The 25,366-nt window shown below is 36.6% G+C and overlaps 1 protein-coding gene across 2 annotated transcripts in view; it reads left to right on the top strand.

Moving 5' to 3' along the window:
- Rp1 (RP1 axonemal microtubule associated) overlaps positions 1 to 25,366 on the top strand; it is a 172,214-nt gene that overhangs the window by 54,174 nt on the left and 92,674 nt on the right. For both annotated transcript variants that reach the window (XM_078017164.1, XM_078017165.1), the window contains exon 8: positions 15,270 to 15,348. In XM_078017164.1, the coding sequence (XP_077873290.1) occupies positions 15,270 to 15,348 (79 nt within the window). The remainder of the gene's footprint in view (positions 1 to 15,269; positions 15,349 to 25,366) is intronic.

Here is a 25,366-nt window from a genome sequence, read left to right as displayed (position 1 = left end):
AGCATAATCTGAGGTCTGGTATCGTAATTCCTCCTGTTTCGCTTTTCTCACTAAGGATTGCTTTGTTAATCCTGTTGTCTTTTATTTTTCCAAGTGAATTTCATAACTGCTTTTTCTAGTTCTGTGAAGAATATCATTGGAATTTTGATGGGACTTGTGTTGAATCTGCATGTCACTTTTGGTAGTATGGCCATTTTGACAATATTAATTCAGCCTATCCAAGAACACAGTAGGTCTTTTCATCTTGTAAGGTCTTCTTCAATTTAAACTTTATTCATTGTTTTATATTTTTCATTGTAGAGGTTCTTCAACTCTTTTGTTAGATTTATTCCCAAGTATTTTATTTGTTTATTTATTTGAGGTCATTGTGAATGAGATAGTTTTCCTAATTTCTTTTACAGCAGATTCATCATTGGAGTATGGGAATGCAATTGATTTATCAGTGTTGATCTTGTATCCTATTACTTTTGAGAAATTCATTTGTGAGTTGTAGAAGTCATCTGGTAGAGGTTTTTGAGTATTCAAAATGTAGGATCATGTCATAGCAAACACCTAATTTGAGCTCTTCTTTTCCTATATGTATCCCTTTAATTTCCTTCTCTTTTCTGATGGCTCTGGCTAGTTTCAAGGACTATGTTGAATAGGAATGGTTAAAGTGGGAATCCTTGTCTTTCTCCTAATTTTAGAGGAAATGCTTTCAGTGTTTTTTCCACTCAGTATAACATTGACCTTGGGTTTGTCATGTGTAGCTTTTAAAATGTTGAGGTAAGTTCTTTCTGTCCCTAGTTTCTCTAATGTTTTAAACATGATTGGGTACTATACTTTTTCAAAAGCTTTTTCAGCATCTCTTGAGATTCTGTGCATCTATGTGATTCTTGTCCTTAAGTCTATTTTATGTGGTGAATTATATTTATTGATTTCTATATGCTGAACCAAGCTTGGATCCTATGGATTAAACCCACTTGATCATGGAGCACTATCTTTTTAATGCATTTTTTTGTATGTAGTTTGCCAATATTTTATGAAGAATTTTTGCACTTATGTACATCAAGGATATTGGTCTGTAGTTTTCTTTCCTTGATATGTTTTTGGTTTTGGTATCAGGGTGATACTAGCTTTGTAGAATGAGTTTGTCAGTGTTACCTCCTTTTCTATTTTATGGAATAATTTGAGGAGGATTGGTATTAGTTCTTTTTTTAAAGATCTGGTAGAACTTGGCTGAGAGTCCCTCCAGTCCTGGGCTTTTCTTTGTTGGAAAGCTGTGACGGCTGCTTCAATTTCATTACTCAATATTGTTCAGTTGAAGTTTTTATATCCTCATGGTTCAATTTGGGTAGGCCATATATATCCAGGAATTTGTTAATATCTTCAAGAAGTTTTAGTTTATTGGAGTATAAATTTTCAAAATAGTTTCTGATGATCCTCTGGATTTCAGTAGTGTCTCTAGTGATATTTCTTTTTTCATCTTGAATTTCATGATTTGAATTTTTGCTTTCCTTCATTTGTTGAGTTTGGCTAAGGGTTTATCAATCTTATTATCCTTTCAAAAAACAACTCTTTTTTTTCATTGATATTTTGTATTTTTTTATTCTCAATTTCATTGGCTCTGATTTTAATTATTTCCCATCTTTTACTGATTTTGATGTTGGTTTGTTTTTCTTTTTTCTAAGGCCTTGAAATGTAATGTTAGATTATTTGTTTGATATCTTTCTATTGTTTTAATGTATGAACTCAATGCTACGAATTTTCCTCTTAGAACTGCATTCCAACTACCCAGAGACTTTGATATGTTGTATCACTGTTCTCACTTCTAAGAATTTTAAAAAATTTCTTCCAAGTTCTTCTTCTATCCAACCATCATTCAAAAGTGTATTATTTCATTCTATTATGATCTGATAGAATGCAAAGTATTTTTCTTTCTTTCCTTTTTTTAAATACTGATCTGTTCTAATTCAGAAAATGCTCCATGTGCTGCTGAGAAGAAGTTGAAACCAGTTGTTGATGGAGGGAAATACTCTATAGATGTCTGTTAGTTCCATGTTATTAATTGTGTTTTTTAGTTTTCTAGAATCTTATTTTATGTTTGGTTGATCCATCTATGGTGAGAGAGGTGTGTTAAAATCACCTAGTTATTGTATTATGGTCTATCTGACTCTTAATATTGAGAGGGTCTGTTTGATGTGCATAGATGCTCTGTTGTTTGGGGCATGAATATTTATAATCATTATCTCCTGTTGATGTATAATTCCCTTAAGTATGAAGTGACCTTCTTTGTCTCTGGTGATTAATTTTGGCTTGAAGGCCACTTTATCTGATGTGAGGATAGCTACCCCTATTTGTTTATGAGTCCCATTTGAATGATATCTCTTTTCCCATCCTTTCACCTTCAGTCTATGAATGTCTTTGCCTGTGAAATGATGATTCTCTTGCTTACAGCATATTGTTTGGTCTTGTTTCTTAATGTATCAGCCAACATGTCTTTTAGTTGAAGACTTTAGACCATTTACATTTGATGTTATTATTGAGAGTTTTTTATTCCTTGCCATTTTGATTTGTTTCTAATTTTTAAATAGGATTGATTCTTCTTTAATTGACTATTCTTCTAGTCATTCTTCCTATGTTGGTTTCCCTGTTTGTTTTTTATTCATTCTTCATGAAATATTTCACTGAGTCTGTTTTACAGTGCAGGGTTTCTAGTTATTAATTCTTTTTGCTTCTGTATATGATGGAATGTTTTTATTTCATGTTCAATTCTGAAGTTTAATTTTGCTGAGTATAATATTCTTGGTTGGCATCCATTTTCTTTCAGAACTTGGTATATATTATTCCAAGCCTCTCTTGGCTGTTAAGTGTCTGGGTTGAGAAATCAGTTGAAAACGGGATTGGTTGACCTATAAATATGACCAACCATTTTTATCTATCCTTATTTTGCATGCGGGGCATTTTTGTTAAATATGTCTTAGAGTGGATCTTTTGTGACTTTTGTGTATTTGGAGTTCTATATGCCTCTTGTATTTGAATATCCATCTCATTTTTAAGGTTTAGAACTTTTTATGATATTATATTATTGAAAAGACTGTGTATTTCCTGTAGCTTGCATTTCAGAGCCTTAAGACAATGACTCTTACATTTGATCTCTTAATTTTATCCCAGATTTCTTGAATATTCTGTTCATGGTCTCTGAACATTTTTTTCTTCATGGTCAGCTTTATTTTCAAAATTATATACCTTGTCTTTGAGGATTGAAAATCTGTGTTCAAAGTGGTCTAATCTATTGTTGATGCTTTCCACTGAATTTTATTTTATTTATTTTATTTTTTATTGGTTGTTCAAAATATTACAAAGCTCATGACATATCATCTTCCATACATTTGATTCGAGTGGGTTATGAACTCCCATTTTTTACCCCAAATACAAGTTGCAGAATCACATCAGTTACACATCCACATTTTTACATAATACCATATTAATGACTGTTGTATTTTGCTACCTTTCCTATCCCTTACTATCCCCCCTCCCCTTCCCTCTCATTTTCCCTCTCTATCCCATCTGCTGTTGTTTAATTCTCTCCCTTGTTTTTTTCCCCCTTCCCCTCACAAACTCTTATATGTAATTTTGTGTAACAATGAGGGTCTCCTTCCATTTCCATACAGTTTCCCTTCTCTCTCCCTTTCTCCCACCCCACTCGTCTCTGTTTAATGTTAATCTTTTCCTCATGCTCTTCTTCCGTGTTCTGATCTTAGTTGCTCTCTTTATATCAAAGAAGACATTTGGCATTTGTTTTTTAGGGATTGGCTAGCTTCACTTAGCATTATCTGCTCTAATGCCATCCATTTCCCTGCAAAATCCATGATTTTGTCATTTTTTAGTGCTGCTAATACTCCATTGTGTATAAATGCCACAGTTTTTTAACCCATTCATCTATTGAAGGGCATCTAGGTTGATTCGAAAGTCTAGCTATTGTGAATTGTGCTGCTGTGATCATTGATGTGGCAGTATCCCTATAGTATGCTCTTTTAAGGTCCTCAGGGAATAGACCGAGAAGGGCGATAGCTGGGTCAAATGGTAGTTCCATTCCCAGCTTTCCTAGGAATCTCCATACTGCTTTCCATATTGGCCGCACCAATTTGCAGTCCCACCAGCAATGTACAAGTGTACCTTTTTCCCCACATCCTCGCTAGCACTTATTGTTACTTGACTTCATAATGGCTGCCAATCTTACTGGAATGAGATGGTATCTTAGGGTGGTTTTGATTTGCATTTCTCTGACTGCTGGAGATGGTGAGCATTTTTTCATATACTTATTGATTGATTGTATGTCCTCCTCTGAGAAGTGTCTGTTCAGGTCCTTGGCCCATTTGTTGATAGGGTTGTTTGTTATCTTATTGTTTAATTTTTTGAGTTCTTTGTATATTCTGGATATTAGGGCTCTATCTGAAGTGTGGGGAGTAAAAATTTGTTCCCAGGATGTAGGTTCCCTATTTACCTCTCTTATTGTTTCTCTTGCTGAGAAAAAACTTTTTAGTTTAAGTGAGTCCCATTTGTTTATTCTTGTTATTGACTCTTGGGCTGTGGGCGTCCTATTAAGGAATTTGTAGCCCGACCCCACAATATGTAGATCGGAGCCAACTTTTTCTTCTATCAGGCGCAGAGTCTATGATTTGATATCTAGCTCCTTGATCCATTTTGAATTAACTTTTGTGCATGGCGAGAGAAAGGGGTTCAGCTTCATCTTGTTGCATATGGATTTCCAGTTTTCCCAGCACCATTTGTTGAAGATGCTATCCTTTCTCCATTGCATGCTTTTAGCGCCTTTATCAAATATAAGAAAGTTGTAATTTTGTGGATTGGTCTCTGTGTCCTCTATTCTGTACCATTGGTCCACCTGCCTGTTTTGGTACCAGTACCATGCTGTTTTTGTTACTATTGCTCTGTAATATAGTTTGAAATCTGGTATCGCTATACCGCCTGATTCACACTTCCTGCTTAGAATTGCTTTTGCTATTCTGGGTCTTTTGTTTTTCCATATGAATTTCATGATAGCTTTGTCTGTTTCTACAAGAAATGCCGTTGGAATTTTGATCGGCATTGCATTGAACCTGTAGAGAACTTTGGGTAATATTGCCATTTTGATGATGTTGGTTCTGCCTATCCATGAACAGGGTACATTTTTCCATCTTCTAAGATCTTCTTCTATCTCTCTCTTTAGGGTTCTGTAGTTTTCATTGTATAAATCCTTCACCTCTTTTGTTAGGTTGATTCCCAAGTATTTTATTTTTTTTGAGGATATTGTGAATGGGGTGGTTTTCCTCATTTCCATTTCAGAAGTTTTGTCGCTGATATACAGGAATACCTTTGATTTATGCGTGTTGATTTTATATCTCGCCACTTTGCTGAATTCATTTATTAGTTCTAGTAGTTTCTTTGTAGACCCTTTTGGGTCTTCTAGGTATAGGATCATATCGTCCACAAATAGTGATATTTTAAGTTCTTCTTTTCCTATTTTTATGCCTTTAATTTCTTTTGTCTGTCTAATTGCTCTGGCTAGTATTTCTTTTTAGTTATGGGCGGACACAACATCTTTGTTTGTAAGTGGTGCTGAGGATCGAACCTGGGCCGCACGCATGCCAGGCGAGCGCGCTACTGCTGAGCCACATCTCCAGCCCCTCTGGCTAGTATTTCAAGGACTAAATTAAATAGAAGTGGTGATAGAGGGCATCCCTGTCTTGTTCCAGATTTTAGAGGGAATGCCTTCAGTTTTTCTCCATTTAGGATGATGCTAGCCTGAAGCTTAGCATAGAGAGCTTTTACAATGTTGAGGTAAGTTCCCGTTATCCCCAGTTTTTCTAGTGTTTTGAACATAAATCCACTGAATTTTAAATTTGGTTTATTTAGTTCTTCATTTATAGGATTTCTGTTTGGTTCTTTTTCAGAATCTCTGTTTCTTTAACGTGGCCTTTCACTTCCTGGATTTGCTAATTTCACTCCTTACCTCTTCTTTTAGCTCATAGAACATTTTAATTATGAATATTCTAAATACGTTTTTAGACATTTCCTCCACTGTGGTGTCCATGGTGCCAATTGTTAAAGCATTGTGGGCTGTTTGGGATGGCTTGCTGCCTCACTTTTTCATATTGTTTGTATGTTTACCCATCTATTGGTGTAGTTCTCACTTTTTTCTTTTAAGAAAGGGACTACTTTGTGTGCTTGTTTCCCTTAAGAGCCCCGAGTTGGGTGATATTGATATCTAAGTCAATGTGTGACCTCTATTGATCCCAATATCAGTACTACTTTGAGATGTCACTGGACCCTATTTACTATAATCATTTCAGGGTCAAGCCTCATACTCTTCAACCTTAAAAGAAACAAAAACTCATTCTCCATGTTTTCTCAAATCCAGATATAAACTTGTAATAAAGTTCTGGAACAGGCCAAAAATTTAGTTACTAAATTTAGTAAAACTACTAAAACCCTAAGTGAGACCTAGACAAAAGAAGAAAGACTGGGCAAAAAAGATAGGGGAAGAGAGAGAAAGGAGAGAGAGAGAAAAGACATAAAAAATGATTCACGTCAATCTAGAAATGGGAGAGAGAGAGAGAGAGAGAGAGAGAGAGAGAGAGAGAGAGAGAGAGAGAGAGAGGATAAACTCTTAAGCTCACCCACTTAAAGTCAAATATCCATCTGGTGGACATTTGAAATAGTAGCAGATAAATAATACAAGAGGATGAATGGGGGTAAGAGGAGAAAGTACAAACTAGAGCTAGGAAAACAAAGAAGATTGATTCTAATTAATGGTTTAAACCATTAGATGAAATACATTCAATTGGGTTGAAGGTACAATATAGGCTATTGGGGTAACAACTATCATTCAAGAGTTATTTATATGATCAAAGTTGATGTTGGTGTTATTTATAGTAAACCACGTCCAGGTGAAGAATATTCTTGTTGAATCCTGGTTTGGATTTCATTGCGGTTTAAATATTTAGCAAATGTCCATCATTCTCTTTGGCCGTGGATCTCTCCAGAGTTGCCCCTGCAGGAGCCAATTCACTAGTTGCTATGAATCTTGCACCAGCTGGTTCTGGTTTATCAGCTCAGGGATATGCAGCTGACTGCTTGGAGGGTGCAGTGTCATGGCTTGGTTGATTTTATTATTTTCAGGAGTTCAGTCTGCAGGCTCTGGAGCATTTTTGTGATTGCTTTGCTTCATTTTGTACCTGCTCCCCTCTATAGGGTCCTTTTTGTGGTGGTGAAGATCCTGGTGGCTGTCTGTGAGCTCAGGAACTCTGGTTGTGGGTTTTCTGCAGGTGTTTTGTGATGCAAAACTATCTCCCCAGCTGATGCTGCACTCTGCAGTGCTGTAGTGAAGAGACTCGGGTGGTTCACTTGGGCACTTGCTTCCACTGCCCCAGGTGTGAATGGTGGGTGCTGATTCTCTCTGCTTACTGTGTTTGATGCAAGGTCCTGCCAGTATCCAAACAGTGCCGTTTCACTCACCAGTCATGATCACAGATCAGGATATGTGTGGTTAAGGCTGGGAGCAGCTGCTTCTTATTGTCTTTGTTCTGGTAAGTTTTTGCCTTCACTGATATCTTTCAAGCTATCTTTGCAGGTGCCTTCAGCTTAAGTGTCCCGGGTATACAAGAAATTTATCCTAGCCACTTCTGTCTATGGCTGCCACTATCCAGGAACCTGGTCTCCATGTCACTGGATAGTCAGGCAACTTCCCTGTGGTAAGGTCCCTTGATCCCAGGACCATTCCTAGGCTTCCCGTGGTGCCTCCCTGCAATGTCATGATTGGGGCCTGGTGAGTTCACCTTCTTCTGCTTGGGATAAAGCTGTTTCTTTGCTCTCTCTGTTTGAGCCAAGCACTTTCTGCCCTTGCCTGGATCATGGAGACTGAGCAGGGTTATGTGCATCTCCAGGCAAAGGTTCACTTTGCCCCACTCTTCTTGTTTACGGTGAGGAGGAGAGGGAGGGGGTTTCAGCAATTTTTGGCTAGCAGTAGTTCCTCTAGAAGTTCTTTCTGGCAAGAGTCTTAAAAGGTCCTACTGCAGGGGACTTCCCTCTGGTTTAATTTGCAGCTATCTGAGTGTGGGAAGACCCTGTGCTGGTTTAAAGGAGCAACTGGTTTACTGAGGGCTCCACAAAATGACTTTGGACCCTCAGCTCAGTTTCTTTTCATGACTGGTTTTAAGCTTGTTTGCTCTGGTTTAAGGGCCATGTGGTTACTGTCAGACTTCAAATGGGTGAGCTTAAGAGTTTTTTCATTCCCTCTCTCTCTCTCTTTTTTACTCTCTATTGCCCCTCTTCCTTCCTCTACCCTGATTAGGGTTGGGGGTTAGGGAGTTTTGAGTTTATTTTGTACTCTGATAACCTTCTTCAAGTCTCTTCAGGTCTCAGACTTTGCAAAATTGAGTCTTAGATGGGCTGGGGATGTGGCTCAAGTGGTAGGGCGCTCACCTAGCATGTGTGAGGCCCTGGGTTCGATTATCAGCACCACATAAAAAGAAAACAAAGATATTGTGTTCACCTAAAACTAAAAAAAAATACTTTTTAAAAGAATTGAGTCTAAGAGCATTGATGTCACCTATCTTTCAATTTTTTCTTTTCCTTTGCTGCCTTCTTTCTGTGTTGTGAGGAGATTGGAACTTGCTGCCTAGCTCACTTCTGCCATCTTTAGCAGAAATTTTATTTTTAAGTTTTTAAGAAACTGCCATAATTTCTAATTTTTTTTCAGTCCTGGGCATTGAATCCAGGGCTTTCACACATGTTAGGCAGGTGCTCTGAGCTAAATCCTCAGCCTGCTGTGACGTTTTTTGATAGTGATTATACCATTTTAAAGTCCAAGAGTTCTCATTTCTTCACATCCTTGCCAAGGCTTGTTAATTTTTAAAAACAGTCACCATTTTAGTGGATATGAGTGATATCTCATTGTGGTGTAGGTTTGCATTTCTCTAATATTTAGTGATGTTGAGCTTCTTTCTTATACTTATTAACTATTTGCATATCATGGTTAGAGAAATTGAATTCAAATCCTTTGCCAAATTTTCAATTGGTTCATTCTTTTTCTGCTGTTGAATTATAGAAGTTCTTCGTGTATTCTGGACTTTAAGCCTTTATTCTTTATACTTCTTCATCTCTTTCAATAGGAAATGGCTTCTAGCCTGCTTGTTTTGGGGACACTGATGAATTTGGCACACCTTAATCTCCTTCAAGAGATGAAAAAGTAAAGGTTTAAGGTACAGAATACATGAAGAACCATATTTAGAATTCCCTGTTGATTAAATTATACCTCCATTTCATTAGGGTAAATTTATAATTAATCTTGTTATTTTTTTAAGAACATATTCCTTTCTTCATGTTCTTTAACTTTCTTTTTCCCTAACATTGGACAAGAACCAGGTCTCCCAGTATTCTCAGATTTGTTTCATATAGGAAATGAACTCACCAATAAGCTTGGTTAGAGATTGTAGTGTGCTTTTCAAACCTTTATGTTTGTCCAAACTGCTTTGTTTTTAATAGCCTCCAGAGGATTATGGTGTGCCAAATTCACCAGTGCCCCCAAACAAGCAGGCTAGAAGCCAGTCCCTCAAAAAGCAGCTGGGAATGTTGGGATGCTAGATGGGTGAACTAGTTTCTTATCTCCTCAGGGAAAACCTGGGAGCTAGAGTTTGTTTCCCACTTCCTCTGTACTAAGGTTAGGAGAGGATCTGAGACCAACATCTGCACTAATGTTCTGACCACACATTTTCAGCCTATTACTTTGTTCTTTGATGCCCCCAGGAGCCTTCTAAATGCATGGTTCCATCAGCTTTCAGGGACAGGTGGGTGAGCTGGAGGCTGGGTTCCATCTCAAGAAAGAGCTGCATGAAGTGTCCAGATACCTGTCCAGGTGCTCAGTGTCCTGCTGACTGCTTGTTCTGTCAGTTCCTAGATGCATGCTGAAGCAACAGCTTCGTAAGCTGGGACAATAGGTGTGTGGTCAGATCTTTTCCAGGGACAGACTGAGAACTGGACATTTTTGCCTGTTCACTTTGTGCTAATGGCTCTGGGGATAGCTGCTGAAAGTGTTCCGGTACCCATTTGAAATCATCTTTTTGTTCTCTGTGGTCCTGAGGGATCTTCACATGCTGAGCCCCTAACCTTTGAGAGCTAGGTGATTTGGGAGCCAGTCCTTAGAGTGGTAACTGTATAAGTTGGGGAGCTTAATGTGTGGACAGTCTCTTTCTAGGCAGAAGTTACAGACTTCATTTTATTACGGGGGTGAGCTTGAGTGTAAAGTCGAGGGAAGTACCCACATGCATATTCCTGTCCCCAGAAGTTTACTGGTTACTTGCTCCATTGACTCTCTGTCATTGGCTATTTAGAAGCTTGACCCTCAGGCAGCAACTGGAAAAGTGTGTAGTTAAACCCCCTGTTGGGAGAAATGGAAAACTGGACATTTTTCTCTGCTCACTGCATTGGATCCAGGGGGATCGTGACCTTGTTGTTCTGTGTGGTCTCAGGGGATTTGCAAATGTTGAGCCTCATCTGCTCTCAGAGGTAGTTGATTCAGGAGCCATTCTCTCAGGTGGCAACTATTAAAGTAGGGGCGCTCTATTCATGGTCTCCAAACTTCACTCTTCAGGAGGCAGTCAGGAGTTGGGGATTCCCTCTTGACGATGCAGCACTATTTCCAGGCTGTTTTTTTGCATGACTCAATTTTCCCTACCGGTTTCCATGTAGATGTTTTCTCAGTGCCAGCATGTAGAAAACTTTTAACAAATTTCTGGATCTTTCTCCAAAGGAATTGGCCTATGTATAGTTGTTCATTTGATATAGGAGTGTTGAAAATTGGAACCTTCCTATTTTGCTGTTACTTGACTAAATACTTATTTAAAGAGCGACTTTGTCTATTTTCCGCATACTTGTAGATTTTCCAGTTTCTTTCTGCTTTTGTTTCTGGTCTCGTTCCACTGGGCTCGGAAAAGTTTCTTCGTATGATTTTAACTTTATTGAATTTGTTGTGACTTTTGTGTCCTAATTTGTGATCTATTGTGAAGAATTTTTTTTTTAATGTGGGTTTGAGAAGGATACATATTCACCTATTGGTGATGGTTCTCTATGTCTGTCAGGTTCAGATGGCCTGTGGTGTTGTGTTCTCTGTTTCTTTGTTGATGTTTTTATTTCATGGCTCTCTCCATTATTGAAAGTGCAGCATTGAAGTTTCCTGCATTATTGTGTGGCTATTTCTCCTTTCAATTCTGTCACCATTTGCTTTTTACATACGTGAGCTTTGATGTTAGCTACATACATATTTATAAATGTTGTATCTTCCTGGTGAATCAACACTTTATTCATTGTGTCATGTCTTTTTTTTGTCTTTTTATAGCAGTTTTTGACTAACACTCTATTTTGTCTGATATAAGTATTGCTATGTTCTTTTTTAGTTCCAATTTGCATAAAATATCTCTTCCCCGCCTTTCACTTTCAGCCTAAATTAAATCTATTGTAAATAGTATGAAGTTAGATTTTGTTTTTTAATACATTTAGCCTATTCATGATTTTGATTGTGAAGTTAATCCATTTACACTTAAAGGATTTCCCAATAGTGAAGGACTTACTATTATCATTTAGTTAATTGATTTCTGTATATCTTGTAGCTTTTACCTGGTTCTCTTTTCTCTTTCATCACTGTTTTTGGTATCTTATTGATATTTTTCCTAGTGACCTGCTTGATTCTCTTCTTTTCACTTGTATTCTACAAATATTTTCTTTGTGGTTACCAATGTGATTATACAAAAACATCTTCAATTTCTATTTTATTTCTAACTTCTAATCTATTTTATTTTTTCTCTTTCCAATATTTTTTATTGGTACATTGCAATTGTACACAATGGTGGAATTTGTTGTATATTTTTTCAAAAAAGCTCTCTACTGTGGGAGACCAACCTTACACGTGACTAGGTTATACTCCCTGGCTGGGTGCTGAGGCACTCAGTCACAGAAATGTGGCAGAGCTTTCCCCACCCTTCTTGGGTTCCAGGGTCGGTGTCTGGTGCATGGGTGTGTCTTGCTACAGCCCCAGGGTGAAGCTATGCTCACCTGTTCCTTTGTAATATAACCCCTTGCCCTGTTTAGGATAGAATCTTCCATGGAAGTGCCTTGTGTGTGTCCCCTCCTCTTACTGTGCTCTTAGGTGTGGTCTACCCAGGTGTCAGTCAACCTGCTGACAGTGGACATCATGAAGATAGGCTCAGCCCCCTGAAACCTGACACCTTGCCTCATTTGAATAGCTTCTCCTCAATAAAAGGGGTCAGCACTTGCTCTCGCTCTCTCTTCCTGCCGTCCCTTAAGGTCAGAGGAGCCGTCACAGCGACCCCAAAGAAAAAGGCACTTGTGTCTCTTGTGTGGTTATTTTGTGCAGCCCAGTCAGCCCAGTTCAACTGGAGTGACCCCCGATCCTTTTAGTCGGGAGAACTGAAACCCATAATTCTACCCCTTTCTCATTTATTTCTTCCTGTCCCAGAATGTGTATGTTGGTGACTTGATGGAGTCCTGGAAGCCTCTCTCTCTTCATTTTCCTTCTTTTTTTTTTCTTGTTCTCCTGACTCAATGATTTCAAATGACCTACCTTAAAGTGATGTGAGTCATTGTCTTCCTTATCAAGTCTGATGTAGAACCCTTCTGGTGACATTTTCAATTCAGTTATTATCAGCAGCAGAAGAGAAAGGGGTAGGCAGTGTTTCTATTTGGTTGTCCCTTGTAGCTTCTATCTTTTGTTGATATTTTACTGAGGCCTGATCTTCCTGATTTCTTTAGTTGTCTGTTAGTGTTTAGCTCATTTAACATCATTAAGATAGTTGTTTAAAACCTTCCCCCCCCCCAGGAAACTTAGTGAAACACATTTCTATGAATTTTTTTTGTTCCTTTTATTGGGTCCTGTTTCCCTCCTTCTCTGTAGGCCTTGAGATCTCTTGTTGAGTGTCAGGCATCTCATAGTTGTTGAGGACAGGGGAAATCTTGCACTCTTCTGCTCTCAAACCTTTTCTGCTGCTGTGTCTTCTTTGTATACTTTTAACTGTCTTAATTTCCTTAAGTGATTCCTCCTATTTCTTATCTGAAGCCCACAATCTCTCACTCCCTGGGTTACCTGCTTGTTGTACTGAAGGATCTCTGTAACCGTCACAGGCTGCAGCCACAGCCTCTCTTCCTAGGATTTTAAACCCTGCTGTTGTTCCTGTCATGGCGCTAGGCCAGGGGAGACTGAAGCAGTCTCTGGGCGGTCTCTAGGCAGCCACATTTTGGACATACCCCATTCTTTTGTTTCTGTCTTGAGGGAGGATTTGGGGGATGGAGGGTTTCCTTCCTCTTGTCCTGCTAGGTAGGGGTGGGGCACAGGCAGGTAAACTTCCTTAAGTTTTGCTACTCTACTGAGATAGAGTCACTTCTTAAAAACATTTTTCTAATTGGTTATACATGAGAGTAGAATGCATTTTGATACATTGTACATATAGGGAATATAACTTTTCATTCTTCTGTTCCTACATGGTGTAGAATCACACTGGTTGTGTTATCACATATATACATAAGGTAATAATGTAGGGTTCATTCTATTACCCTTCCTTATATCTCCTCCATCTCCCCTCCCCTCCCTTCACTCTGCTCTGCTTAATCCAAAATACCTCTATTCTTCCCTAGCCCCACCCCACTTTATTGTGAATCAGCATCCATATATCAGAGAAGACATTCGGCCTTTTTTTTTGGGGGGGGTCTAACTTATTTTGCTTAGCATAATATTTGAGATGGAGTCACTTTTTGATTATACATTGACCTGAGTGCTACAGCTCTTTAAGTGGTCTTTAAATCAAAGAGAGTACTCTAGTCCTTGTAATACTGTTAACTTGCCTCCATGGGAGGGAGCAGGGACTAGAGCTTTCTAACTTGCCATGTGTCTCCCCTTGCTGTTGTTAATTTTTAAATCTCCATCTAGATTGTTAAATGTGGCAGTTATTTATACAACTTTCATTGTTCAATGTGAAACTGAATGCATTATATTATTCCACCATTATTACCTAATAGTATAAACAGAATATTTAGTATACATGCCTGCCTGCCTGTTCTTCCTTCCATCATATTTTGGTTTCTTTGATGACCCAACTAGTCCTCTAACAGATTAGTTTGGTGGATAAAAGGATGACAATATTACCCATTAAACTATATCAACCATGAGCTATGATTTTTGCTAACGAATGCTAATGGTTTTGTTACCTATTATTTATACTTATAACAGACCACTTCCTCCCAGGGAGAGTGGTTCAAATGGAAAGTGGTCTTATGCTATGTCAGAGAAACTGAGCTCTAATCCCAGATCTGTGTCTCACTTTTATTGTCTGTAGCAAGGATATTTTGCTGTCACTGAACAATTTTTGAGGATAAAACAAAAGTATGTGAAAATATTTTGAAACATGTAGAATACTATACCATGCAAAGATTTTTCTTCTTGGTCATTTTCAATAGATTTGCTATATTATGTATTTTTCTTACACTGAAATCTATAGCATTATCTTAGATTTTATCAAAAATATTCTGTGATATTCACATTCATCTATTTTCTGAGTATATAAATTGTTGAAGCATGACCATAGCACCTTTCTATTTGACAGCAGATTTGACTTCAGATAAATGAGATACATTTCTAATATTTTTGTATTAGTATCCTAATGTTACTTCAGAAGCATTATATTTTCAAATGGCCCATAAAAGTTCCTAAAAGTTTTTTTTTCATTTTCAATTTTTATTTGAGAATTTCTGCTTGTTTGTTTATTTATTTATTTATTTTTATTAGTTACACATGACAGTACAATGATCTTTACATATCATACATTTGAATCAAATAGGGTATAATTCCTCATTTTTCTGAATGTACAGTTTGCCAGGATATATATGAGTTATTTACATTGAAATGAGTATGAATTTTTAGAATATTTTATAATCATTATTGTTATGCTATGATTATTTGAAAAATATAGTTGTAGAGAGTCTCCAAATGTATGCTCACATACTAAAAATTTTCAAGAAAGTAGAGGAATATATTTAAAAATTTACTATATTCTATAAACAAATGTTACTCTTTTGTTCATACTTTCCTAATATAGAGGGATTTATATATTTAGTCAAAGAACATACTTTTTACAATTAACTTTTACTACATATTAATTTATACTCTTGATAGAAATCAGAATGAAAATCTAGATCTAACTGTACTGTGTTTTGATTGGTTATAGACGGATGCCTTCTTCCTAGAAGCTGTACACCTTGGAGATTTGTACAAGATTGTAATTGGCCACAATGGACTTGGCCCAGGTAAGGCTCTTCCACAGAGTTAATGAAGGTCTGGTTCTACTCTATTTATGTGAAATCTTATACAAGACTTGAAAATAATGTGTGAAAGTTGTAGGAAACAAACTTCCAAGTATGGACTGTGTGAAATAAAAATATTGGCCCCAAATGTCTTTTAAAATAGATGTGTTTCTCTTCAAGATGACATAGGCTTGGCTAAGTTGATGGATAGGCCTGGATTGCTAGAAAAATCGATTCAAAGAAATAGAAGGAATTTGGGATTTGTATGCGGTGGCAATAGCAGTGTTCAGCACACCAGTGGAAGCAGCCGTAGGGTCACTTGGTGGTGATATCCCTGGAAGGCTGGTGATTGTCCAGTTGTGGTACTTTAAGGAGGCCTCAGAGGTGTCTCCTGCTGCCATCTTGCTCATATTTCATCCCATGTTTCCTCTCAGCTTTGTTAGAATCCGTTTTCCTTAAAGCAGCCATGACATACACAGACTCCATTGACAAAGCAGAGCGCTAAAAGGGACATACCGAAAAAGGATAAAAAACAAACAAAACAACTCACACAATAACAAACTTGTTGACTAAAATGTGTCAAGGTATGATTTTCATGTTGAGAATGAAATTCCCCGGCTGGGGTTGTGGCTCAGTGTTAAGGTGCTTGCCCAGCATGTCTGGGTTCGATTCTTAGCACCACGTATAAATAAATGAACAAAATAAAGCCCAACAGCATTTCTTTGCTGAGTGTGGTGGTACATACCTGTAAATTCAGCTCTCAGATGGCTGAGGCAGGAAAATCACAAGTTAAAGGCTATCCTTCAGTAACCGCACCCCCCCTCAAAAAAAAAAAGAATAAAAGAAATTCATTTCTTATAGCTCTGTGGTTCTGGAGGTTCTCTAGTCTGGGAAGTCAAGATCAAAGTGAAGGCAGGGGGGTTGGAATATGGGTCCATGTGAGACTGCTTGGTATTTAGGAGGCCCAGCACAACAAAAAAATAAAAGCAAAAAAGAAAGAAAGAAAATGTAGGCACAAAATTATACGTGTACTGAACATGTGTATACAATTTTTTTGTTGTTATTCCTAGAATGATATAGTATCATAACTCTTTATATAGCATTAACCTTGTATTTAGTATTATATCTAGAGATGATTTAAAGGATATGGGAGGATATGTGTAGGCTTCACGTAGATACTGTACCATTTTATACATAGGACTTACGCATCCATCAAGTTTGGCATCCTTGTTGGGTGGTGGTCCTAAAACCAATCCATCAGGGATAACATGAGATATGTATCCACTTTCTAGATTTCCTTCAGAAGGTGGTGGGGAGAAAATTCTTTGAACAGATTTAAATGAATAGGAATATAAAAATAAATTTTCTCCTTCAAACCTGTGGATTTCTAGTATTTTCAGCATAGAGAATACATGACTGACTATTAGGAATAATAATGTGATTTATGAAGTTCAAAGGTATATTCAAAACCTCACTTCCACCAGTGTTGTTCTGTAGGAAACCCAGTTTTCTCCTACTACACTCTTAACATAAAACACTTCTCTTACCAAATGAGTGGGATTTTTGTTGTTGTTTTCTTCAACAGAAATTTCCTAGTGGATACCTATCAGGTGTCTTACCGCTTAATTCAATTCTGACCCTATCTACCTGGGGTTAGTTACCCCAGAGTTTAAGGGCTTAGCTCTTTGAGACTGCCCTTATCTCACATGCTAATTTCAAGTCTGGGCCTCAAAAATATCAGACCAAATGTTTACAATCAAATGGTTATAAATTGTGGATTCCCTGGAGTCTCTTCAGTGATTTGCTAGAGTAACTCACATTACTCAGGGAAACACCAACCTTTACTGGTTTATCATAAAGGATATTATAAAGGATACAGAAGAACATCTAGATGAAAAGGAACAAGGACTCAGATATTTGGGAAGAATCCATTCCAGGTACCTCTCCTTCCTGGTAACTCTGTATGTTCAGCAACCTTGGAAGCTTCCTAAACTCTCTTCTTTTGGATTTTATGAAGGCTTCATTACATATGTATGATCAGTTAAATTATTGGACATTGGTGATCGGCTCATCTTTCAATCTTTTTTCTCTGTCCCGGAGGTCTGAAAGTGGATTTCTCAGGAGATCAATCCCCATTCAGGGGCTCTATACTATCAATCATATAATAGCATATTAAAAGATCTCGCTTTTGGAGATTCCAAGAATTTTAGTGTAGAATCTGTGTGCCAGGAAACATGGAAGAAGAACAAAATACACATCCCTTATTATAAATCATAATATCACAAGTGATTAAAGAATGAATAAAAGAAGAGAATTTGTGAATTGAGTAGATATTGTTACTATAGAGGTTGATGGTTATTTTCTTTTAGGACTGGAAACACATAATTGCAAACCCTCCTGGCTTTTAGAGTTTGTGCTGAGACAGAAAGTTATTCTGATTGCCTTGCATCTAAATGTGACCTGATGCTTTTCTCTGGAGTCTTTTAAAATTCTACCCTTGTTCTCTATGTTAGGCATATTAATTATAATATCTTGTTGGGAGTTTCCTTTTTGATCTTTCTCTTTGGGATTTTGAATGCCTCCTATATTTGGATGTTCATCTCATTTTCAAGTTTTAGAAAATTTTCTGTTATTATTTCCCTAAAGAGGTTTTCCATTCCATTAGCCTATATCTTATAACCTTTCTCAATTTTGATGATTCTTAAATTGGGTCTTTTAAGATTATCCCAGAGTTCTTGTATATTCTGATCATGATTACTTCTTTTCTTTTATTCTGTCTGAATGTTCAAGGATTTCCACTTTTTCTTCCAGCTCTGAAATTCTATCTTCAGCCTAGTCTACTGTATTAGAGAGTTTCAATTGAAAGTTTTATTTGATTCATTGTATCTTTAATCCAGTATTTTTGTTTGGTTATTTTTTAATATTTCTGTCTCCTTGAATTTCTCATTCATGTCCTGTAATGACTTCCTTAATTCACTCAGTTGTTTTTATGTGTTCTCTTGGAATTCATTGATCATTCATATGAATCTTTAAAATTTTTTGTTGATATTTCCTCTACTTCAGCATCTTTGGGGTTAGTTTCTGGTGAAGTATGAACTTTATGAGATGTTGTGTTATCTAGTTTTTAAGTATTTCTTGTATTCCTGTGATGGATTTTATGCATCTTTTAGGAAGGATTTCTCTTCCTCTATTATGTGTTGACCTTTTTAGGGTGTAGACTTCTTTTGCCAAAGTGTCCTTGAGTAATCTAGGTGAGACCCCCCCCCACTTGTAAGTGTGGTATCCATAGGCTTTGTGTTTTTATTATTATTATTATTATTATTATTATTATTACTATTTTGGTAATAGTGGATGTCTATGAGTGGGACCAGAAGATCTGTCTATATCCTACTTGGGGCCTAGTCATTGGTTTGGGTTTTTGTCTCTTTTATTCTTTGTATTAAAGTACAGTTGAAGTTTGTGTATGATTCATTTGTATGTAGAGCAAGGTTATTATCTTTTGTCTAAGTTCAGTTCAGCAGCAAAGTCTCTTCCTTGTGAATTTGTAGTGTCCTCGTAGGTTCTCAGCACCTCACAGAATAGAGAGAAACAAACAATCCTAACAACTGATGCAAGCAATATGCAGCCTTAAAATAAATACCCAATTCCTACTGTGAGATCTATAACATGAATTCCCTCAAAAGCAAGAAAGGGGAGGTCAGCAATTGTCAATAGCAACAAAACAATCAACAACCATGAAGTAGATCTGGCTTTAAAGCATATACAACAGGTGTCATGTCATCCACAGCAGTAATAATGGCAACAGCATGAATGGTGAGGGCAGGGGTTATATAAATCAATTACTTCCAAGAGATGGGGAAAATGTAGTTAAGAGAAAGGAATATGTGATAAGAAGATAGAAAAGAGTTTACAGTGTTAAAAAGGTGACAGATAGAGGGATGTAGTAGTTTATGGTTATAAGGAAGGAGGAGGGAAAATAGGGAAAACAATATAAAGGGAGAATCAAGGAGAGGAATCATCTCCAATGAGGTAGTCGAAATAAGAGAATAGACGGTAACTGCCTATGCCCAACTGTCCTTTTCATTTCTTCTTGGGCTATAAACAGAGAGGGGATGGGGCAATAAGAACACAGTTTTTTTTTTAACCCCTTCTTCTTTTATTGCTCAATAAACAGCCTAAGACTGAAGCAGGTTGAAATAACTCTCAGCTTCCCTCCTGTCCAGTGTAAGGTAGGGTGGAGGGGGAGGTACTGACAATTGGAGTTCTGTTTGCACAGACCAGATCAATGCACTCCCAGGATGGGACTGCAGCAGGGTTCTATGAGTGGAGTTCCTGTCATTGGTGCTTAGGTCTAATCAGGCCTTAGGGTCTTTTTTTTTTTTTTTTTTTTTTTTTTTTGGTATCTGCTCTACGGAGACTAGATCAACAGACCTGTAGGGCCCAAAGTTGCCTATCTCTGCTGGGATTCTGGATCTCAGGAACCTCCAGGAAGTCTGATCCTGGGGCAGGCGAGCCAATCCTCTATACGCTCTGCTGCCCCCAGAGTCTTCCCAGGCTTAGTCCCTGAGTGGATTCTTATCCACCTCTTCAGATTTCCAGCCCTCTCCTGCTGATCACATGAATGGCTAGACTCAAAGAAAATGCTGAGTTGGGCTCCCTTTCTTTTTTTCTGACTTGAATACCCCTGGGTACAATCTCTCTGTGCCTAGTTAACTCTCCTCTGCTGTGTACACCCTAGGCCACAAGGTAGGCACTTGTTGGTGCGATATGGCAGCGTTTGCTGTGATCTCTAGGATCCCACAGCAGTAGCTACAGAGTGGCTACCTCAAGATTACTGATGCCTGCAGCTTTCTGCTTGCCAGTTGAGAAATACAGAGCACTTTTCGTACACTCATTCATGGTGCAGCCTCTGGATCAGCTAAGTAAGTTCAGGCTGCTTTTCTGATCTTAGGATTTTCCTTACCAAATCTTTTCAATGGGTTTTCCTCCCTCTGTGTCATTCCTGTGTTTGGTGGACACCCATCATGTGTCTTACGGTTTAATTCAATTCTGACCCTATCTACCTGGAGTTAGTTACCCCAGAGGTTAAGGGCTTCTGTGTACTTTCTTCTTTGTTTAGTGCATTCAAATTTCTGAGTCGTTGTCCAATACTGAATTTTAATGAAATGCCACTTTCACCTGCCTCTCTATGAAACAGTACACCTGTTGCTTGACTCCCAAGCTACAGAGCAATTAGGAATGCAGGCTTTCTCTAACCTGTCATCTTGAATCTCTAATTTTATATTTTCAAATGTAATTTCATGAATAATACAGAGAAATTTATCTGCACCTTTTACTCAGTTTCCACTAATGTTAGCATCTTACAAAGCTGTAGTACAATATTGTTACCAGTATGTGGTTATTGATATAGTAGGACATAAAATTATACTACCTCAATATTATGTTTCTCTTCTTGCCTTTTTGCTACATTAACATCCCTTCTTCTTTCTCCTTCTCCTATCCCTTGTTCTTAACTTCTGGTACCTGTTAATCTATACTTTATTTCTAAAATTTCTTGAGAGCTATAAAAATTGAATTATATATTATGTAATCTTTTAGTTTTGGCTTTTTTCTTTATAATTTCCTAGAGACTCATTCAAGTTGTATTTATCAATAGTTGATTTTTAAAAAATTGCCTTTTGTACTCCAAAGTATGAATTTCCCTCAGTTTGTTTATTTTTTTTTTATTTCTTACATACATGACAATAGTGGAATGCATTACAATCATAATTATCCATTCACAGAACAATTTTTCATAACTCTGTATATATAGTATGTTCATGCCAAATTATGCCATTATACATGAGCTCCCTTATTTTTTTAAAATATTTTTATTTATTTATTTTTAGCTGTAGTTGAACACAACATCCTTATTTTATTTATTTATGTGTATGTGGTGCTGAGTATCAAACCCAGAGCCTCCCATGTTCAAAGTGAGCACTCTACTGCTGAGCCACAACTCCAGCCTCCCTCAGTTTGTTTAACCATTCACCTATTGAAAGACATCTAGATTGCTCAGTCTGCAGCTATGATGAATAAATCAAAAGGCCAAGGCCAAAATATATGGAATGGGGTAGGTTGAGAGGAAAAGAATTGTGGTCAAGTAATGTAATATTTTGTGAGTAATATTACTTAGTGTTATTTGAAAACCACACTAGTTCTACTCAAGAATTCTGTTTCCAGAAAGGTAGCCAAAAGAATTGATAAACATAAATAAAATATTATGATCAAAATTGTGGATTTATTAGGCATAATACCAAATTTCCCTATCTCATAATAGAAAAAAATTATATATATTATATATAATGTTAATTATATATAATTATATATATTAATTACTGGGAAATTAAAGGCAAATATAGATTAAGAAAACCAATTTTGCAAATATAGAAATAGAGGAGATATGATTTAACATCAGAATGGAATAAATTACTTAGGTGTTTTGGTTGACAGCTCAGAGTGAGTCAACTATATGAGGTCATGAGAAGAAAACAATGTGAATTATCATGAATTCTGAAGCTGAGTATCTGGTTTCATAATCAAAGTACCTACTTGATTCTAGGTGTCATGGTTTTAGAGGGACTTAGGTCTGAAAGCAATATAATTCTTGAAGTTGTTTTAAGTTTTTTTTTTTTAATTACCAAAATAGACAAGCTACCAGCTAACATTATCAAGAGGAGAAAGGGTGAAAGCACAAACATACAAAATGAGAAATGACAATGGAAAAGGAGCTGTTAAAACAGGAAAAAAAATTACTAGATACTTTTTAGGCCTCTATGCAGGTACATTTAAAAAAGCTCTGATGAAATGTATAATTTCCTAGGGATGCACTGGTTACCAAAATTGATAAAGATATAAAGTTTAGATAGGCTAAAGAAGAAATAGAGAAACTTATTAAAGAAATGTTGTCCAAGAAAAGGAGCAGGCTCAGATGATTTATAGGAAATATATTTTATGTGTTACATCAGTACACAGAAATGTTACAGAACTTTAAAAGCAATGGCTAATAATATTTAGGAAAAATGTGGGAATACTCATGTATAATGTCAAGTGAACAATGTAGATACATGTCTTGGGTAATCAATGCTCACTAGCTGGAATAACAATCACCTCAAATGCTGAGAGGTTCCATGCAGCACGGGTTTGTTTGTTATTCATACAGCAGTCTGATGCCAGCTTGAAATTCTCTCAGGCAGCTATTCTTGGAGCAGGGCACCACAGCTCTGGGTCCACTCGATTTGCAGAGACTTCAGGTGCTCTCTGGCTTCCAAGGTCCCTACAGAAGGTGGAGCTGGTCAGAGATTCTTGAAGGGTGTGTTTCAAGGCTAGGTCTGCAAGTGATGTACCTTGTTTTTGTTTTCATTTCTTTGGCAAGAAATGAGTCATGGATCTCTACCTAATTTCAAGAGAGACTGAGAAATGTAGTCCATTTTTTTTTTATAACTAGACAAAGGAAACAATGCAGTAAGCACCTCGCTTCTGTGTACCACAGCAGAGCACCAAACTCTTACATGGCAGGATCCATATTTATGACATATAGAAGGGCTGTACATAGGCATTGAAAATGTATAAAGTACCTATAGTGTTGTTTTTTTAAGTAGGTGCTAAAATTTTATATTATTTCAATGCCTTTTTTGGTCTATTTTTTTAAAAAACCCAATCCAGTATAAAATAAACATTATATTAAGTAATGAATAATGTTTTGAATATTAGAAAACCACTCATTCTGTGCATTATATTAAGAAAGTAACACATTCAGTGGAATTTAATATTACTTTGTTGACTCCTATTCTTTCTGCCTAATCTTTCAGAGATAGCTTGGATTTCTTTATGAACTCATCTTTTCTCTTTCTAATTTCAGTCCTGGGTCTTTTTCACTTATGGGGGAAAAATGTAGACAATATATTTGTACATAAATACTTTTAGATGAACTTATTAATTTATAAAGTGTTATTTTATAAAATATTTTTATTGATGAATTATAATTATACATAATATTAGGCTTTATTTTAATACATTGTACCCGCACATAGGATAATTTGGTCTAATTCATTCCCTCATTTCTCTCTTTCCCCTTCTGTCTGCCCTTTATTTAATTCCTATTTTCTATTCTCCTGGTTTCCCTTTTATTTTTATGATAAGGAACATCAGTAGAATTTCTCAGTAATTTCCATTTATGAGAGAAAACACGTGATCCTTGATTTTCTGAGTCTAGTGTATTTTACTTAGTATGATGTTTTCCAGTTCATTTTTCTGGATAGAACTCCAGGAAAAAATAACATGACTTCATTCTTTATGGCTGAGTAAAACTCCATTGTGGATAGGCACCACTTTGTTTTGTTCATTCATTTATCGACAGACACCTGGCCTGGTTCCATACTTAGATATAGTGAATTGTGCTGCTATAAACATGGCTATACATGTATTCCTATAAGTATGCTCACTTTAATTCTTTTGGACAAAGACTGAGAAATTGTTTCGTTGGGTTATACGGTGGTTCCATTCTTAGTCTTTTGAAGACAGACTCCACAGTGGTTGTACTAATATCCAGTCCCTCCAACAATATATGAGTGTTAATTGTTTCCCAAATCCTCACCAGCATTTATTATTTGTATTCTTGATGATAGTCATTCTAACTGAAGTGAGATGAACTCTTGATGTGGTTTTGATTTGCATCTCCCTGATTGCTAAAGATGTTGAACATTTTTTCATATATTTGTTGGCCATCTATTTTTTTTTTATTTTGAGAAGTGTCTGTTTATTTCATTTGTGCATTTATTGGATGGGTCATTTTTTAGTGTTAAGTTTTTTGAGTCATAAATTCTGGATATTGATCCTCTGTCAGATGAGTAGTTGGCAAAAGTTTTCTCCCATTGTGAGGGCTGTCTCTTCATGATTTTATTTCCTTTAATGTGAAGAAACCTTTTAATTTGATGCTACCCCATTATTAATTCTTGTCATACCATGCTGTTTTGTTAGAATAGCTCTGTAATATAGTTTAAAATTGGGTATTGTGATGTCTCCAGCATTGATTTTATTGCTCAGAATTGCTTTGGCTATTCTGGGTGTTTTATTCTTCCATATGAATTTTAGGACTTTATTTTTTAAAGTTTTGGGAATAACATTCTTGGTAGTTTGGTGGGGTTTGCATCAAATCTATAGATTGCTTTTGCAATATGACCATTTTAACAATATTAATTCTGTCTGTCTGAGAACATGGGAGGTCTTTCCATATTCTAATGCCTTTTTAAATTTCTTTCTTTGGAGTTTGATAATTTTCATTGTAGAGGTCCTTTACCTTTTTGGTTAGATTTAGTCCTAAGGTATTTTTTTAATTTCGTTTTGTTTTTAAGCCTATTGTGAATGGGATTGTTTTCCTAAATTCTTTTTCATTGAACTAATTATTAGTGTATATAAACATTGTTGTTAATTTTTGTTTGTTAATTTTTTATCCTGTTACTTTACTGGATTCATTTATTAGCTCTAGAAATCTTTTGATAGGCTTTTTGGGTCTTCTAAATATAGGATCATATCATCTGCAAACAGTGATAATTTGACTTTTTCCTTTCCTATTCTGTTTATTTCCTTTTCTTGCCTAAATGTTCCAGCTAAAATTTTAAGTGCTATTGGATAGGAATGGTGAGCATGGGCATCCTTTTCTGGTTCCTGACTTTAGAGGAAATATTTTCAGTTTTTCCCTATTCAGTATGATGTTGGCTTTGGGTTTTTCATATATAACCTTTATGATGTTAAGGTAAGTTCCTAGTATCCCTCATTTCTTCAGTAGTTGAAAATGAATGGGTGTTGAATTTGGTGAAGATTATTCTACATCTCTTGAGATGATCATAGGATGATTGTACTTAATTCTGTTTGTTTATTGATTTGCATTTGTTGAACCTTCCTTGTGTCTTTGGAATGAAACCAACTTGATCATGATTTGTAGTCTTCTTAATGTGTTTCTGAATACAAATTACTAGTTTTT

The sequence above is a fragment of the Ictidomys tridecemlineatus genome, chromosome 7, assembly GCF_052094955.1.
Source record: "Ictidomys tridecemlineatus isolate mIctTri1 chromosome 7, mIctTri1.hap1, whole genome shotgun sequence".
Classification (NCBI taxonomy): domain Eukaryota; kingdom Metazoa; phylum Chordata; class Mammalia; order Rodentia; family Sciuridae; genus Ictidomys; species Ictidomys tridecemlineatus.
The sequence above is the reverse complement of the archived record's forward strand: the minus strand, read 5'-3'. Positions and strand labels throughout refer to the sequence as shown.